This window comes from Giraffa tippelskirchi, chromosome 11 (assembly GCF_054371585.1).
Source record: "Giraffa tippelskirchi isolate mGirTip1 chromosome 11, T2T-mGirTip1v1.2.pri, whole genome shotgun sequence".
In the NCBI taxonomy this organism is placed as follows: Eukaryota; Metazoa; Chordata; class Mammalia; order Artiodactyla; family Giraffidae; genus Giraffa; species Giraffa tippelskirchi.
In genome coordinates this window covers 126,319,796-126,336,629 of record NC_137285.1, presented here as the reverse complement: position 1 = coordinate 126,336,629, position 16,834 = coordinate 126,319,796, and the positions used below count along the sequence as shown (strand labels likewise).

The window sequence follows — 16,834 nt, the reverse complement described above, 5'->3', positions numbered from 1 at the left end:
CAAGATGGGGAAATAGTCCTTCATGTACTTCCATATGACCTAGTGCCTTACGCTTTTGATGTACCTGCCCCCTGCCACAGCTTGGCTTGATCCAGGTACCACCAGATGGCATACAGGATACTGATATCCAGAATCTTGTGAACAGAAGGGCTATGAAGACCGCACTGCAGAGAATGACTGGGAAGGGAAGCAGGAGCATTAGTGGTCAGTGGAGTGAAGGAACGAGCTCTCCCCACATGCCCAGCACCAGAAGCACTGTCCTGCCCAGCCCTCACCCCAGGCGGAAGGAGTCAGACTCTTTTGACTTCAAGGAAGAGGGAACGCAGCCTGGGCAGTGTCACATTGGGAATCTGGATTTGAAGCCACATAGATCTCTTTTCAAACTTACTTGTTCCCACTGTACAAGGCTGCTTATTCACTCCAGTCTTCCCTTCCATCTCACTCTCTGTCTAGTTAAGTAATCTGTATTCACCAGGTGCTTAATAAATGACTGGGGGAGTTGTGACTGGATTAATTGTTTCTAGTTTCCACTGTTGGGACCTCAGAGAAAAGGAGACATTCTTTCTGCCCAGCCCCTTTCTACCTACCCTCAGCCCATCTTTCCATAGATAAATCCCACCAGATCTCCCCTCTAATTCAACTTCTCATAACTTTGAAGCATAGCCCAAGCAGCTCAGCCTGGCATTCAGGCTCCTCACAGCTGGCCTGAATCCCTCTTGCTCCAGCCTTACTCATCCACATGCACCCTGGGCTCCTGCAACACTAAGCTGCTCAGTGTTCCTACAACTCCCTGAGCTCCTTCAACCTCTTAGCTTTTGCTTCGGCACTTTCCTCTGCCTGCCCTGCCCTTTACTGCTGAATGAGGGAGAGAGAAAGAAACCAACCTGTCGCTGGCCTGTGGGCCAGGACTGAAGCAGGCTAGAATCGGGCCCAGTGAGGAATTCCCCTCTGACCTATGACTCTGGGTCCCTACCACAGGCTAATCCCAGCTTCCTCTCACAGGTGGGGCATCTGTGGGGCTGAAACTAATTTGATATCTGTAGAACCTCATTCTCAGGGAATATTGCTCCCCCTTCAACCCACTTACTCCACTCAACACCACACATTCATACTCTTAAAGAAGGTCAGTTTCCACTTTTACTCCATCTGAAAATAGAACAGACTGTGCTGTTATTCCTGGCAGGCTTCTAGGAGGAGGGGTCTTTTGCCTCAGTCAGAATAGTAGTTAAAATTCATAAGCCAAATGAAGTAGGTTGATGTTCACAGATGCTCACTTTACACAGAGCTCCTATGATGTGTCAGTTGGTTCCTTTCTTCTTCTTGAAATCACTTGGCCTGTGAATACCACACTCTCCTGGTTTCCCTTGTGCTCCAGACTTGACTATGTAGGTGGGTACTTGACAAGCTCCTTCACAGCCTGCTCGGCATCTCCATCACAGCCTGTTTAAAACTGAACTTGACTTACCCTCATCTGCCCATGCCACAGTCTCCACATAGCCACAGAGCTTTCCAAAAGTGGTCACACATATTTACACCCACAAGCCCCTGATGAAAATTCCAGTTGCTCCACATCCCCCTCAACATTTACTCCATTGTAGTGAGCATACGGGAACACTTCTTTGTGCTCACAGTGGTTTCCTAATGCCTAATGTGGTTGAATACATTTTAATATGTTTGTACACTATTTGAATATCATTTTATGACAAGTTCATGCTCTAGTCTTTTTTTTTTTTTTATAAATTTATTTATTTTAGTTGGGGGCTAATTACTTTATAATATTGTAATAGTTTTTGCCATACATTGACATGAATCAGCCATGGGTTTACATGTGTTCCCCTTCCTGGACCCCCCACCCACCTCCCTCCCCATCCCATCCCTCTGGGTCATCCCATTGCCCCGGCCCTGAGCCCTTGTCTCATGCATCGAACATGGAATGGTGTTCTGTTTCACATATGATAATATACATGTTTCAATGCTATTCTCCCAGAACGTCCCACCCTCACCTTCTCCCTCATGCTCTAGTCTTTTGTTGATTTAGATATCTCTTGCATGGGAAAGCTGCTTTCCACCCCCACAGCCAGCCTCTTTGATTGACTCTGATACCAGCGTTCTCACTGGTCTCTGTCTCTGGGGCCTTTCTCCGTCCCAGTTTCAATGGCCAGAGGGACTGCTGGGTCAAAGGGTATGTGACTGCATGAGCTGGGGAGGAGTAGTGCCAGGGTTTTCCATAAACAGCATTACTAGTTTACACCCTCAGCGGTAATGTATGTGAGATCCCTTGGATGCATATCCTCTCTGGCCCTTGGTGTGGACAGACTTGTTGTTTGCTAATGTGTATGGTCATATCGGGTTGGGGATCTTAATTTCCATTTCCTTATTATGAATGGTGAACATGGCTTTATTCATAGGCATTTCTTCTCTGTGAAAAGCTTTAAGAGGAGGGAAAAGAGTGAAATTGGGCAGAGGGAGAAGTTGAACCAAAATAGTCTATCAGAGTGGTCCTGAATTGGGCTAAAGTGGCCAATCCACTTTAGCGTGGATCTGTCTTAGGATCAATTGCCCCTATGCAGACAGTTCTGCAGCTGGGACCACCCCTCCTTCCTTAAAGGTGCATCTGAGAGGCATTTTCCAGGGTCCTCCCTCAAGGTAAATTGGAAGAGCCCTGATGAGAGCTGAGGCCAATCTTGCATTGGCCACTTTTCAGCTGTGTGACTTCAGACAAGTCCTTCCCTTCCCAGAGCCCCTCATCCTACTGGGTATCAGCGACCAAGATGACAGCCCCTGCTGACCTGCATACAGCGTAAGAAGCCAGGTTATGTAAGTTTTGCAACAAAGGGCAGGTAGTCTGAACATCAAAAGATTATTGTTAATTAAAGAAAACCAGATAGCCCAAATTAAGGAATTTAGCACTTTTCTATGTATGGGAAGATGCAAGAGTCTAGGTTCACTGAAATCATCCTTTTGTTATGCATCTCAGCTTTCTTGCCCAATAGAGTTTCCCAGATGGTGCCAGTGTAAAGAACCCACCTACCTATGCAGGGGAAGCAAGAGATGCAGGTTCGATCCCTGGGTTGAGCAGATGCCTTGGAGGAGGGCATGGCAACCCACTCCAGTATTCTTGCCTAGAGAATCCCATGGGTAGAGGAGCCTGGTGGGCTACACTCCATAGGTTTGCAAAGAGTCAGACACAACTGAAGTGACTTGGCACGTCCTGTGTTTTTTGCATCCTGAGCTTCCTTGGGGCTCACTATAGGGAGTGCCTGTAGTCTGATAGTTGCTAGATGGCAGGTATTTTTCTCCTTCCTAAGTTCCCTTAGGGTTTACCAGCTTACACTGGAAATCTGCAACTGCTGAAGACTGACATCCTTGTTTACTGATATGGCAGGAAATATTTAATTTCTCTGCTTCCCCCGATCCCTAGCATAACCCAGGCTCCCTGAGAGGGTAAGGTTGGGCCAGGCCATGTGGCAGAACTGTGCTGGCTGACCCCCATCCCACCATTACCATCCAACAGTGTCACCAGGCTGTGCCCCAGCACGCCCTTTGTCCCCTGAGGACAATAATGTTTGAGAACTTCTTCCAGGTCAAAGGGCAGTGTGAGTTCAGGAGGAGACTCCAGCTCTGCCCAATCCTGAAGGCCTCTGAGCCTTTGTACCACACCTGACAGCTCCTATACTCCTCTGGCTATCTGAGTCATCCTGTGTGTAGGTGGGAAATCTTCCCAAAGGTCAAGTCCCCTCAGGCAGGCTAGGGACAAGCAGGGGGTGTGGGGGTGTCAGGGAGCAGGAGCTGTATAGTATTGGACCCTTGCTGTGCAGCTCCTGGTTCTCTTTCTCCTGGGAGGCTGACTGCTTAACAAACAGCCCAGTGTCAGTGCTTAACACATAAAAAGACACTTTGGTTCACAAAAAGTCCAGTGGGGATATTCCTATTCAGGTATCTCTCTAGATAACCCTCTTCTGAGATCAGTCTCTTTGCTCCTACCTTATTTGGCTGGTAGAGGCCTCCAAGATTATTTTGCACAAGGGGCGATCCCCTTCTCTCTGGCCCAGTCAGTCTGTCCCCATCCCCCATCCAGGTGACCTAGGTCCAGTGGTCACCTTGTGCTACATCCCAGTCAGGCCTGTGGTCACAGCCATGATTTCCACCTCTGACCTGTGCTCACACCTTTAACCCACCTGGGGACTTGCTGTGTGGGCATCTCAGCCTGTGTCCTCCAGGCAGACAACCTCCTGCAACACCCACAGCACTGGGGTGGCCTAGTCCAATCTCTGAGAGCTCGTGATCTGTTGCTAAGGTAGCTCCTGCAATACACCCTCAGTTACTTCACTCCAGGTGTCACACCCTCCTATGGCGTGTGAGCTGGACTTAGGGCCTTGCATGGAACTGATAAGGTAAGGCAGAATTCATGGTGAGTGACTCAGAGACTAGGTTGTAGAAGGTATGTGGTTTCTGTGTGTGTGTGTGGTGTCAGTCTCCTTCTAGAACTCTTGTTCTACTTTGTGACTGGCTTACTCTGGAGAATCCTGGTGAGTAGCAATTGGCAGTATGATGGAGAGGCCCACATGCAGGGCTCTGAAGCCTTCTGCCAGCAACTGCATGGAAGAGCTTGGGAGTGGATCCTCCAGCCCAACTCTAAGCTCTGTAACTGTCACCTCCTGCAGCAGGTTGACAACCTCTTCCTGGGTGAACTGAACTGGAACCTTCAGGTGCTTCCAGTTCCCTGGGGACATAGATGACCACTCACCTACTTATTGTCATAGCTTCTTCACTCCAAGCTAGCCTACAATATGAGTAACTAACTGGTTGGATGGCATCACAGACTCAATGGACATGAGTTTGAGTAAACTCTGGGAGTTGGTGATGGACGGGGAAGCCTGATGTGCTACAGTCCATGGGGTTGCAAAGAGTCAGACATGACTGAGTGACTGAACTGAACTGAACTGTGATATAGGACACTGGGTTGGGAAAGCAGGTTTTCAGGTTAGGGGATGTGTGCTGACGTCTGACAAAGAAGTTGAATTCAGTTATTTATTTTGGTCATGCCATGCAGTATGTGGGATCTTACGCATGCACGTGTACAAAGTCGCTTCAGTTAAGTTCGACTCCTTGTGACCCTGTGGATTGTAGCCTGCCAGGCTCCTCTGTCCATGGGGTTCTCCAGGTAAGAATACTGGAGTGGGTTACATGCCCTCCACCAGGGGATCTTTCCTACCCAGAGATTGAACCCACGTCTCTTGCTTCTTATACATTGGCAGGTGGGTTCTCTACCACTAGCACCACCTAGGAAGGCCTTCAGTTCCCTGACCAAGGATATAATCCCAGTTCCCTGCATCCTTGCACTAGAAACATGAAGACTTAATCACTGGACCTCCAGAAAAGTTCCAGGAGGTGACCTTTGATTGACCAAATTGAGGAGATAAGGCATCAAAGGAAAGAGATCAGCAGGTCCCAGGACACTGCAGGTAGGAGAGCGGGAACGCTGAGGATAAACATTCAGCCATCCACAGAGATGTGGACATAATAAATCCTTGCCCCCTTTAGCCACTGATGTCTGCACCAGTTCAATACCCAGTACTAGAAAACTGCAGTGGGCAGATACTTCTTTCCTGGCAAATCTTGCCTATCCTTCATGGTCCCGCCCACCTGCCACTTCCTCCCTCTTCCTTGGTGGAAACTATCACTCCCCTGTCAACCACACTGCTCTTGATTTCCGCCTCTCTTGGTACCCTATAGCACCCACCTCTTAGGGTCAGAACAGGTCATCATGAGATATTGGGCACATTTACAACCAGAATCTAATTACATCTACTCCTCATCACTTCTCATAGGCCATAGAATGACCAATGATCTCAAAATATTTTTCCCACTCTAAAACCCAACCTATGAATTGTGATGCTTTTTTCTCTGAACACAAAACTGAGGTTTAAAAAGGATGTGACTTGCAAAGTCACTGAAAAGGGCTGGGCCAGGCTTAGACCCAAATTTACATTCACAAAATAATCCCACCTCCATTTGTACACATTGGTGTGATTAGCTTCCGGAAGGAAAAGAACTTGTTTTCCTACTCTAGATGTGAGGGTTCACAGTACTGGCTGTACCCTACCACCCTGTCCCTCACTCATGATGTATGTCACAGACCCAGTGACCCAGAATTCGTCTCATCAGAGGCATGTCCCCATCTGCCCTGCTTGCAGACACAGAACATTCATTCCTCATGTTCCTTCTCTCCCTGGTCTGCCCTATGTCTGTACATAGCCTCTCCCTTGTCTCCCACAGAACAGGGCAGAGGTGGTAAGTTGGAGCTGACTGGTCAGGGAGGAAGAGGTAACATGCTATTCTCTGGCCCTTTGGATCCCACATCTGGGAAGGGGACTCAGGGCAGCAGGGTGGCAGGGCCAGTTTGGGATTAAATGGGAAGCTTTGACCAGTGTTCCCAGTTGGGGAGTAGGGTGGAGGAAGAGAAGAAGACTGAAACAATCCTTTCATTGGTGAATTGATATTTATGGAGTTCCCTTCTGTGTCAAGGTCAAGGCTGAAGTTACAAATGAGGAGTAGGGGCCACATCATGGAGCTCTCAGCCCATGTGACATCACAGCTGAGGTCAGAGGTCATCATAGTCCCTTGGGGAAACTGAGACTTCACCAAGGGTGAAGAGGTCTGCCCCTGGTCATTTATCCAGTGACAGAGCTCAAGTCTCTTTCCCTACTTCCTGGCCCCTCTGGCTGCCACTCTGGGGCTCAGAGGACTCAGAAACTCAAAGGTGTCAGGATGAGTTCAGGGGGGTGTGGCCTCACCCTCCTCTTCATCTCAGGCAGGGAGGAGCTGGGACAGGCGGGATGCAGGATGGGGGAGCTTGCAGGAGAAAGGGCTGCAGCTGGGGGCTGCTTCTGTGCTGTCACTCAAGGCAGAGGAAGAGAAACCTGCTCACTGGAGCTGCTCTTGTCCTGCCCATTGAGTGACAGGACCACAGAGGACGGAGACACAGACGTCACCCTCTCCCAGCATCTCTCCCAGTGCTCAGGTGGGCAGATCGAGGAGAGGGCCCACTACAGAGAAGTCAGTGCAGGAGAGCAAATCACTGATGCCAGAGTCTCGTCTCCTCTGCCACGAGCCAGATGTGACTTGGGGCCTGGCATGAGGTGGAGCTGCAGGAGTCAGTGAAGGCTGGAGACAGTGAAGGCAGGAGATGCAGGAGATGTGTTTAAAAGACACCTCCAGGAAGCCTTCCGGGATCAGAGCACCTCCCTCCATCCTCCCTAATGCCAGCCCTGCCCTTTGGGGCAGCTCCTTCTCTGGGGAGATACTCAGCAGATCTCCAAGTGTTGGTCTTTTGGGACGTTGTACTTGAGCTTGTGGGCTTCGAAGAGGTTGCTCAGCTCCTTGATGTAGCGCTGGTGCAGCCTGTCCACCTCCTCCTGGGAGGGATGCAGTGTCTTCTGCACTTCGATGGGCTTCCCTACTGGAAGACACAGAGCTGAGTGGTGGCCCAGAGCAAGATGAAATGTCTGAATAGCTGAAGAGACCCTGCTAAGTCCATACACTAAAGCCCATGCCCATTATTTAGAGGAAAATTCCTCAGGCTCTCATTCACAGCCTGTTGATTGTTATTTTATGCACAATACTAACAGACTTGGAATTCCCTTCCCTTGTATTCACCTTCTGCAATCAGCCTTTTGAGGTTCTCCTGTCAGAATCAAACCCTCCTCTCTGGCATAATAAAAGTCAAGTAGATTCTGATTCAAGTTTCAACATCCTTACTCAAGGGCAGGGTGATCTTTTGGAAGTGATTTACTTTCTCTGAGTCTACACTCACCAACGGTAAAATGGGGATGATAGTCCCTGCCTCCAAAGTTGTTGGGAAAACTGAGTAGTTGCATGTAAGGAGCCAGTGCAGTGCCTGCCACACAGTAGGTGCTCAGAAATCAGTAGTGGCGAATGGTCTGTTTATCTCAGTTAAAGTTCCCTCCCCAAACTGCTTTACATTGACGTGTGTTTGCTTCTCAATCTAGAACGTGAGTTCCATGAGGCCAAGAATGTATCTGGCCTTTGTCCATGTCCTTTTGAAGCACAAGCCCAAGCCCTTTGTTGTGTAGCCCTTCCCCTTCCCAGCCCGGGTCTAGGCTCACCCACGGTGGTGATGGGCCGGCGGTAGGGCATAAAACCAAAGCTGTACTGGAAGACTCCACGGCCATAGAAGAGCGGGATGGAGAATCTCGTGGCCTTTAGAAGTCGGTCCTGGAACCAGTGCAGCCAGGAGCCACGGGAATTTTCAACCTGGTCAAATACATCATTCTCCCCAAAGGAGAAGATAGGCACCAGAGCTGCCCTAGGGGGAGACAGGAGAGAGGGCATGTGGAGGGGCAAGAAGGCACAAACTGGTCACCTAGCTTCCCTCAGGGACCCATGAACAGAAACTCAAGCAGAGGACAGAGCCCTGGGACAAAAGTAAGAGGCCCCAGCTGTCTCCCAGACCTGCCATGGCCTAGCTTTATGATTTCAGGCAGATCATGGCTCCTCTCTGGGCCACCAACTGTCAGTGGGATTGTTAACAAGTACAAGCTCGCTCTGCTGGCTGAAAGATAGGCCAACGAATCTGCCGTGTACTATGGGGATGAGGAAGGGACTGTTTCAGGAGCTGGCTGATCGAGAAGATGGCAGGCTAGCACCTCAAAATAACCATCTTCTCAGGGCCTGGTTGCCGGGTTCTTTTATGGATCAGAGATGGGGAGGAGGTGAGGAAACAAAGTAAAAATACTGTTTGATCCTTGCAAACATCCCCTAGAATGGCAAACTTCAGGTAAGGGAATGTGTTAGTTTCACTTCCTTGCAATCCTTCTCAAGTGGGTGGCTCAGGTTACCTCCCTTGCTGCTGCTGCTGCTGCTAAGTCGCTTCACTCGTGTCTGACTCTGTGCGACCCCATGGACTGCAGCCAACCGAGCTCCTCCGCCCATGGAATTTTCCAGGCAAGAGTATTGGAGTGGGCTGCCATTGTCTTCCCCTTACCTCCCTTAGGCAGGCCATTATGTGTGCCTACACTAACAAAGTGTGGTTTTCATTTCAATACCAAAGAAAGGCAATGCCAAGGAATGTTCAAACTACTACACAATTGCACTCACCACACACACCAGCAAAGTAATGCTAACTAGAGGATGGATGGCATACCGACTCGATGGACATGAGTTTGAGCAAGCTCTGGGAGTTTGTGATGGACAGGGAAGCCTGGCTTGCTGCAACCCGTGGGATTGCAGAGTCGAACACAACTGAGTGACTTAACTGAACTGAACACCAACAAAAGCTGCAAGATGAAGGTTTAAGGCACAGAAGCAGATCTAGCATAAATCCAAAATTAACCCTTCCCAGTTACATGACAGGGAGACCAGAATACTTCTGAGAAACGTCACAGGTATAAAACATCTGCAAAATTTCTGGAAAAATCTCTTCGGCTCTGGCTTGTTTCTATTCTTCACAGATGTTTTAAGATGAGAGACAGTTCTAAGCTATGCCCCAAACTCCATTCACCCAAATTCCCTAAGTCTCAAACGTAACACAAGCTTTCAGCAATATAATCCATGAGACTTAATCCTTTAGTCACAAAATCTTTCTTCTAGAATCATCTCTGGGTATTTGGGCATGAAACAGTATATCGATCACCAAGACAGACTCTTCATTGTCAGTGGATTGAGACTTTCCTTGCCAAAATAGAATCTGCATTTGCCTCTGCAGTCTTCCCTCCAAAATACAATCCTTGCCAATATCCAGCTAAACTCTGAACCCTCTTCCTGATACCCATGTATCAGGGCAAGCCTGATGAAGCCCTTGCGGTTCCGCAGCACCAGCTTGTAGGCTCCAGGCCTGGCATTCAGTGCTTCCTGGACGCCCCCAACAACGATGGACAGCAGATTGCCGCTTCCTTTCCTGCTCAGAATATAAGCAGCACTCTCCTTGTCTGCTGAGACCAGCCCTGGGAAGAGAGGAAGGTGGTCACATATAGTGTACAGGAGGCAAGTATGGTTCAGGAGTATGTGGCCTGGGTTCTACTCTAAACCTCAGCTGGGAGTTCCCTGATGACAGGTGCTGAGCACTAGCCCTTTTCCCAACTCTCCCACCACATTCATCACTGAGCACAGAGCTGTGGGAAATGCTTCTTTGGGTCTCATCTCCTTGTCTACCACACGTTCACTTGGAAGAAGTACAGAACATTTGACCGCCCTCCTTAAAATCCCTCCTCATGCCTTCAGCCCTCACAATTCCTGGGATACCCAGAGTAGGAGGACTCACCCATTGACATGATGTAATCCCTGAAGAAAGGGAACAGGAACCATATGTTCAGAATCATCAAATGAGAGCAGATGCCTGGGAAAACTGAGGAGAAGCCCATGCTTTCTGTGCACAAGTTGGTAAAAGCTCCAATCACCCCAATTCCATGAGGGTGGAAGCCAGCGAGGTAGTTCCGGGAGGGGTCCAGCTCGGCAGTCTTGACCAGCTGAAGGAACAGCAACCTGGTGAATCAGAGCTTCATCTTGTGCCCTTGCTGGTCCACCTGCTAACTTTCTGTGCTGACCTCTTTTATGTGTCCCCTGTGCCCAAGTGCTTTCTCACCCCCATGTGAGTGTCTCACCTGATTAGAGACAGCCTGTCTGAACATCCTTGTTCCTGGTGCAGGCCTGGAGCAAAGGAGATGCTCTGGGAGAACATAGAATGAAGAGGGAGAGGACGGACCCATGAATGGATGAAGCCAATACAGCCCACCAGGGAAGGAAGGCCCCCTGCCCAAGGCAGAGGCAAGACTCCTGGGAGGGTGACAGGGACACAAACCCCTGTCCCACGTGAAGGGAGACCTTGTCCCAAGCAGAGCCCGCACAGAATGAAGGAACCATCGCAAAAGGGGTGAGCATCTCTCCAAGAACTGTGGCAGCTGGAATTCAGTCCTTGGTGGAGGGCTGACCCCTGAATCCCTGTGACTCAGTATAAGAGACCCCAGTGTGCTGGGAAGTAGGGGCAGAGAAGAGGGGCACAAGTCCCTAGTGATGGGAAGAGAGGGCTCAGGAAGGTATCCTGCCAAGTCTGCAGCACTTCCTAACACCTGGTCACAGCCTGCCCACAGCACTGCACCCCTGCTCAGGCCTTGGTCTGGGTGATACTGCTGCTTCGGGATATGAAATCTTCCCATAGAAACCCAGCTCCTGGACTGAACTTCAGCATGAGGTGGAGGCAGCTTGTCCTGGGGAAAACACTACCTGATTCTCCACCATTAGCTGCTCAGGAAGCCCATAGGGTTTGTTTAGCAAGCTCCAATGCTCAGACGTAGTCTCCTAATTTCACTAGAAACTCTACCATTAGGCGGCAGCTCTAGAGTAAGAGAAGGCATTGGCACCCCACTCCATTACTCTTGCCTGGAAAGTCCCATGGATGGAGGAGCCTGGTAGGCTGCAGTCCATGGGGTCGCTAAGAGTCGGACACGACTGAGCGACTTCACTTTAACTTTTCCCTTTCATGCACTGGGGAAGGAAATGGCAACCCACTCCAGTATTCTTGCCTGGAGAATCCTAGGGACGGCGGAGCCTGGTGGGCTGCCGTCTATAGGGTCGCACAGAGTCGGACACGACTGAAGCGACTTAGCAGCAGTAGCAGCTAGAGTAAGACAGAGAAGGCAACGGCACCCCACTCCGGTCCTCTTGCCTGGAAAATCCCATGGACGGAGGAGCCTGGCAGACTTCAGTCCATGGGGTCGCTGAGTCGGACATGACTGAGTGACTTCACTTTCACTTTTCACTTTCATGCCTTGGAGAAGGAAATGGCAACCCACTCTAGTACTCTTGCCTGAAGAATCCCAGGGACGGGGGAGCCTGGTGGGCTGCCATCTATGGGGTCGCACAGAGTCAGACATGACTGAAGCGACTTAGCAGCAGCTAGAGTAAGAGTCAGAGTGCAAAGACTTGTGATGTGGAGTAGCTGCAGTAGAGTTGTTAGGACAAGGAATGTTGCTTGCCTGCCTTCAAGCCAGCAGCCACTGTAGCTGCCACTGACAATGGGGCTTGAAAGGAATTCAAGGTGGAGGAAAATAGGATACTGGTCATAGAGAGTGAGGATGCACATCAAAGGAATAATTGTAGTGAGCCCAGATTTTGCATCTCTCCATATGTAGGAAACCATTAATATCGTTACTTGAGTTTGCTCTTTGACTGGCATTAATCTTCTGATGTTTAACTACATACTTTTTTGTGTTTTTTTTTCTCAGCAAAAACCCATAAATCCTGACTTCTCCCTTACCTTTTGGAACAGCTCCTCAAAGATTACTGAGAGGCTCTCTCCTGACTACTGTCCTTAGTAAGGTCTCAGGACAAAGCCCCTCATAACTTTTAGGTTGTGCGTATCTTTTCAGTAGACAGCAGAGATTCCCTGGCCCCCTACCTCCTGCCACCTTAAGATCTCTGCAAGGCCTGCAGAGAGGTGCAGAGGAGGTGTGTGGATGACTTGGGAGTTCTTTACCAGTCACAGTGCCACCTGCAGACCTCAGTCCAGGACAGAGGCATCAAAGTACATGTCATCTCTCCTTCTATCTTCTCTGCCTTCTACAGGTGCTGATGCCAAAGGCCTGCACTGGCCAACAATCCCAAACACTGTGCAGGTAGAATTTTTGCAAATCAGGTTCATTTTCCCAAAATTTCAAGTGCCCACCTGACAAAACCTCCAGGGGAGATACCTAGCTAGAGGAGGGACAGAAGAGATGTATATGAGACAGACACAGAGCCATGCCACACAATTTTTCTGCCAGAGATGCAATTGACAGCAGCTCCAGGTGTGAAAAGAGAGCCAGATGCTGTCCTTAGAAGCCCCTGATGTCTCATGGAATCCACACAACCCAGTGATGTATGTGGCAGCATTTCCACTTTACACATGAAGAAATCGAGGCTCAGAGAGCATGTGTAACTCACCCAAAGTCATACAGCTGGCATGTTGCAGACCCTGTATTAGAACCTTCGATGTCCACCTTCAGACATTGAATACGTGTCTTCAGACATCAAATACACAGAAGACTATACATTCTTCTCTCCTGTGTCCTAAGGAAAGCCACTTGTCCCTGCCTGGCACTTCTCTGTGTCCCAAATGCACTCCCCTTCCTGTCCCTACTGGACAATTAACCGTCACAGCTGCTTACATCCAAGGGTTTTGTCTGTCTGAGATTTAGGAAAGGAGCCAAAGATCAGTTCACCCAAATTCAGGGGCTGTATCACTAAGGACTGATACTTGGGGCCAGAGTAAGTATCAAAAATGGACATGAGGTACCCAGAGTCAGAGATCAGAGATTAAGGGATAGGCAGAAGAGGAGTAATCAGACTGTTTTCTGGATCCACGGGGAAACTGAGATTCAGAATGGGCAAAGCTCTGTCCAAGGAAACACAGCATATCAGAGTTGGGGCAGGATATATCCTGAGGGCTCTCTGTTCTGTTTCTATCCTCAAAGCTAATACACAAACTTTAAAAGCAGTAAAAGAACCTGCTCTGTATCCTTGCTCACACCTTCTTCCTTCTCTGGATGTCAGACTCATCATCTGATAAAGTGTAGTCTAGATGCTGTCTTAAAATTTATGTTTGTTACAGTTTCCTTCACTCCAAACTTGGACTACTGAAGGTGTTACACCTGTAAGATACTTGAGTGTGCTGCACTACATGGCCTACAAGTTTCCTCAAATCCTGTTCATTTATCAGTCCTCATAGTGGCCTCACCTCACTGAAGTTGGACAACCATAGTCAGAGAGAAACTGACTCTTCCTCTAGCCACATAGTGGTGATAGCCTATCACCTGTCTCCCAGCCCAATATTCTGCTCACTGCACACATAGACACGTGGGGACTATGGTACTGACCACTCCTTAGCCAGCCCCATACTCACCGAGATGGGGAAATAGTCCTTCACGTACTTCCATATGGTCCAGTGCCTTATGAAAGCACACTGCCTGCCCCCCTGCCGGGGCGTGTCTCGATCCAGGTGCCACCAGATTGCATACAGGATACTGATCATCCAGAATCTTGTGAACAGGAGGCCTATGAAGACCACGTAGCAGACCAAGGCTGGGAATGGAAGCAGGAATCATTAGTGGTCAGTAGTGTGAAGGAACGAGCTCTCCTTTATGCCCAGCCTGCACTGTCCTGTCCAGTCCTCACCCTAGGAAGAAGAGATCAGCTTCCCAAGGCTTCATGAAGGAGAGAATGCAGTCAACACCACCAGTGTCACATTGAGAGCCTGGATTTGAAATCAGTTGGCCTAAATTCAAACTCACATTTTCCCACTGCAGCAGACTGCTTTCTCACTTGGTCTTGCCCCCCCACCTCCCTCTCTGTATTCACCAGGTGCTCAATAAATGCCTGGTGGAGATGTAACAAGATGAACTTTTTCTGGTATCCATTCTTTAGAACCCCAGAGAAAAGATATTCTTTCTACCTAGTACACTTCCTGTCTAATCCCAGCCCATCTTTCCATAGATAATTCCACCATGAAAGTGAAAGTGAAGTCACGTCCAACTCTTTGCAACCCCATGGACTGTAGCCTACCAGGCTCCTCCGTCTCTGGGATTTTCCAGGCAAGAATACTAAAGTGGGTTGCCATTTCCTTCTCCAGGAGATCTTCCTGACCCAGGGATTGAACCCGAGTCTTCCGCATTGTAGGCAGATGCTTTACCGTCTGAGCCACAGGGAAATGTATATCCTCCCTTTAGTTAAAGTACGCCCGTGACTTCTCATAACTTTGAGGCTCAGCTCAAGCAGCTCAGCCTGGCCTCAAGCTCCCTACTGCTGGTCAGACTTCTCTTACTCCAGCCTCACTCACCCACCTGCACCCCATATTCTGGCCACACTAATCTGCTCGGTGTGGATACAACTCCCTGAGTTCTTTAACTTTTGCTGTAACCTTGTAATCAAGCAGGACCTATGCAGCCTTCCTGGAAAATATCCCTCATGTCCTCTGCCTGCCTCTTATTTGTAGAAAATCTTTAGCTTCCTAAGCCTTCACCTAATTTCAAAAATAAAGTTATTAAGAGAAATCATAAAGACAAAAAGAAAACAGTCAAGCAAGAAAATAAATAACAGTTTAACCATTCCACAAATTTCAAAGACTGTTAGCTTGTTCCCGAGAGCCATAGATAATATTGAGACTCATATTTGAATAGTTTTGCAGATACTGAACCCCCAGCAGGTGGAGGAAGTTGCTCACCAGCCCATAGACCTCAGATGAGAGGAAACCAGAAAGTTGATGATGGTGACTCCACGTTACCTCACCACCAAGCAATGAGACGATTCTCTAGGAGCAGATCATGCACCCAGCATCTCTACCTCACCTAGTCTTTAGACACCGTTCCCTGGTAATCAAAGAGGTTTCAGGCATTTTGAGCCTTAACTCTCTGGACTCCTTGCTTGGACCCTGTAGTAAAACCTGCACTTTCTTTCACCACAACTCAGTGTCAGTAGAGGGGCCTTACTGTGTTCCCACAGCAGGTGCAAATTTGATTTGGTAACAACTGCTCCCTGTCATCTCTCTCTCCCCCAACACCCCAACACAGAAGATCCCTAAATTATAGCTTGTCTCCCACAGATTGGACCATGTCACTCCTGTTCCTAAAGCCGTCTTAGGGATCTTCTTTGCCTTGGGATAAGGGACAAGCATCTGTTCCTGGCATCAGAGGGTCTGGATGCCTTTTCTCAGCTTCCCTTTTCTAGCACTAGGCCCAGGGTTAGTTGACTCTCTATCCTCCTCCAGACACTCCCAGGTCCCAAGCTGGGCTGAGGTGGGCATGGACAGTCATAGACACTCCTGTTGGCAAAACTCCACCAAGGCCATATGAGCAAGATATCCCTCATCCCAGGTGATCCCCAGGCACTAGGTTCAGCACCCACCTTGGGACCTGTATCTTTCCCCCATCAATGTACCATGTGCACCTGAAGTGGCAGGTGCCCATGGCCTCCCAGTCCCATCTCAGCTTTCCTTACGCAGGGTAAAGAAACTGAAGATCCACTTCAGGACCGCTAAGGTCTGCAACCTGCGCTCCAGGGGCACAAACAAAGGTGCAAACTCCACCATGTTGATTCCTCTGCTTGCTCGGGAGGCTTCTCTGAGCTTGGCTGTGGTCTGAGACACCTGCCAGTTTTTGTTGCTGACAGAGGTTGCTAAGCATTTGTGGGGGCTTGGGGTGGGTGTTCAGCCAGCCTTAGGGTCTCATTGCACTAACCTGGCCACCACCAGTATCTTAGATAAAATCTTTAAAATCACTTGGCCTGGAGTAAACTTGTTACAGAGCAAGAGAAATGCAGTGGACTCTTCACGCAATACATTATCTGCCAGATCACCTTTGCTCAATCTTCCCCATTACTTGGCAAGAGAAGCAACAAGTAAAGGGCAATCCTGCCCTCTTTTCACCTACAGTATTACTTGGCTGCAGTAATTTTCTTCTTTCACCTGCCATATCCATGGTTCCCATTGATAAATATGCAGTTCAGTTCACTTCAGTTCAGTAGCTCAGTCATGTCTGATTCTGTGATCCTAAGGACTGTAGAATGCCATGCTTCCCTGTCCATCATCAACTCCCAGAGCCTACTCAAACTCAGGTCCATTGAGTTGGTGATGCCATCCAAACATCTCATCCTCTGTCGTCTTCTTTTCTCCTCCCCCCTTCAATCTTTCCCAGCAACAGGATCTTTTCAAATGAGTCAGCTCTTCGCATCAGGTGGCCAAAGTATTGAAGTTTCAGCTTCAACATCAGTCCTTCCAATGAATATTCAGGACTGATTTCCTTTAGGATGGACTGGTTGGATCTCCTTGCAGTCCAAGGGACTCTCA

The 16,834-nt window shown here is 48.9% G+C and overlaps 1 protein-coding gene across 1 annotated transcript; it reads right to left on the bottom strand.

Annotated features, from left to right (window-relative positions):
- Positions 1-7,307: 7,307 nt before the first annotated feature.
- On the bottom strand, positions 7,308-16,078 carry LOC145527397 (2-acylglycerol O-acyltransferase 2-like). The gene is made up of 6 exons (XM_081545338.1): positions 15,988-16,078; positions 13,898-14,076; positions 10,283-10,487; positions 9,791-9,965; positions 8,130-8,329; positions 7,308-7,462 (listed from the first exon to the last, which is right to left on the bottom strand). Exons 1-6 carry the CDS (start codon positions 16,076-16,078, stop codon positions 7,308-7,310), a joined length of 1,005 nt encoding a protein of 334 aa, XP_081401464.1.
- Positions 16,079-16,834: the final 756 nt, after the last annotated feature.

Coding starts and splice junctions, on each gene's coding strand:
- LOC145527397 (XM_081545338.1), bottom strand. CDS start 16,078: ATGGTGGAGTTTGCACCTTTGTTTGTGCCCCTGGAGCGCAGGTTGCAG. Junction 10,488..13,897: donor AGGACTATTTCCCCATCTCG/GTGAGTATGGGG, acceptor CTGTTCCTTCAG/CTGGTCAAGACTGCCGAGCT. Junction 9,966..10,282: donor GGATTACATCATGTCAATGG/GTGAGTCCTCCT, acceptor CTCTCTTCCCAG/GGCTGGTCTCAGCAGACAAG.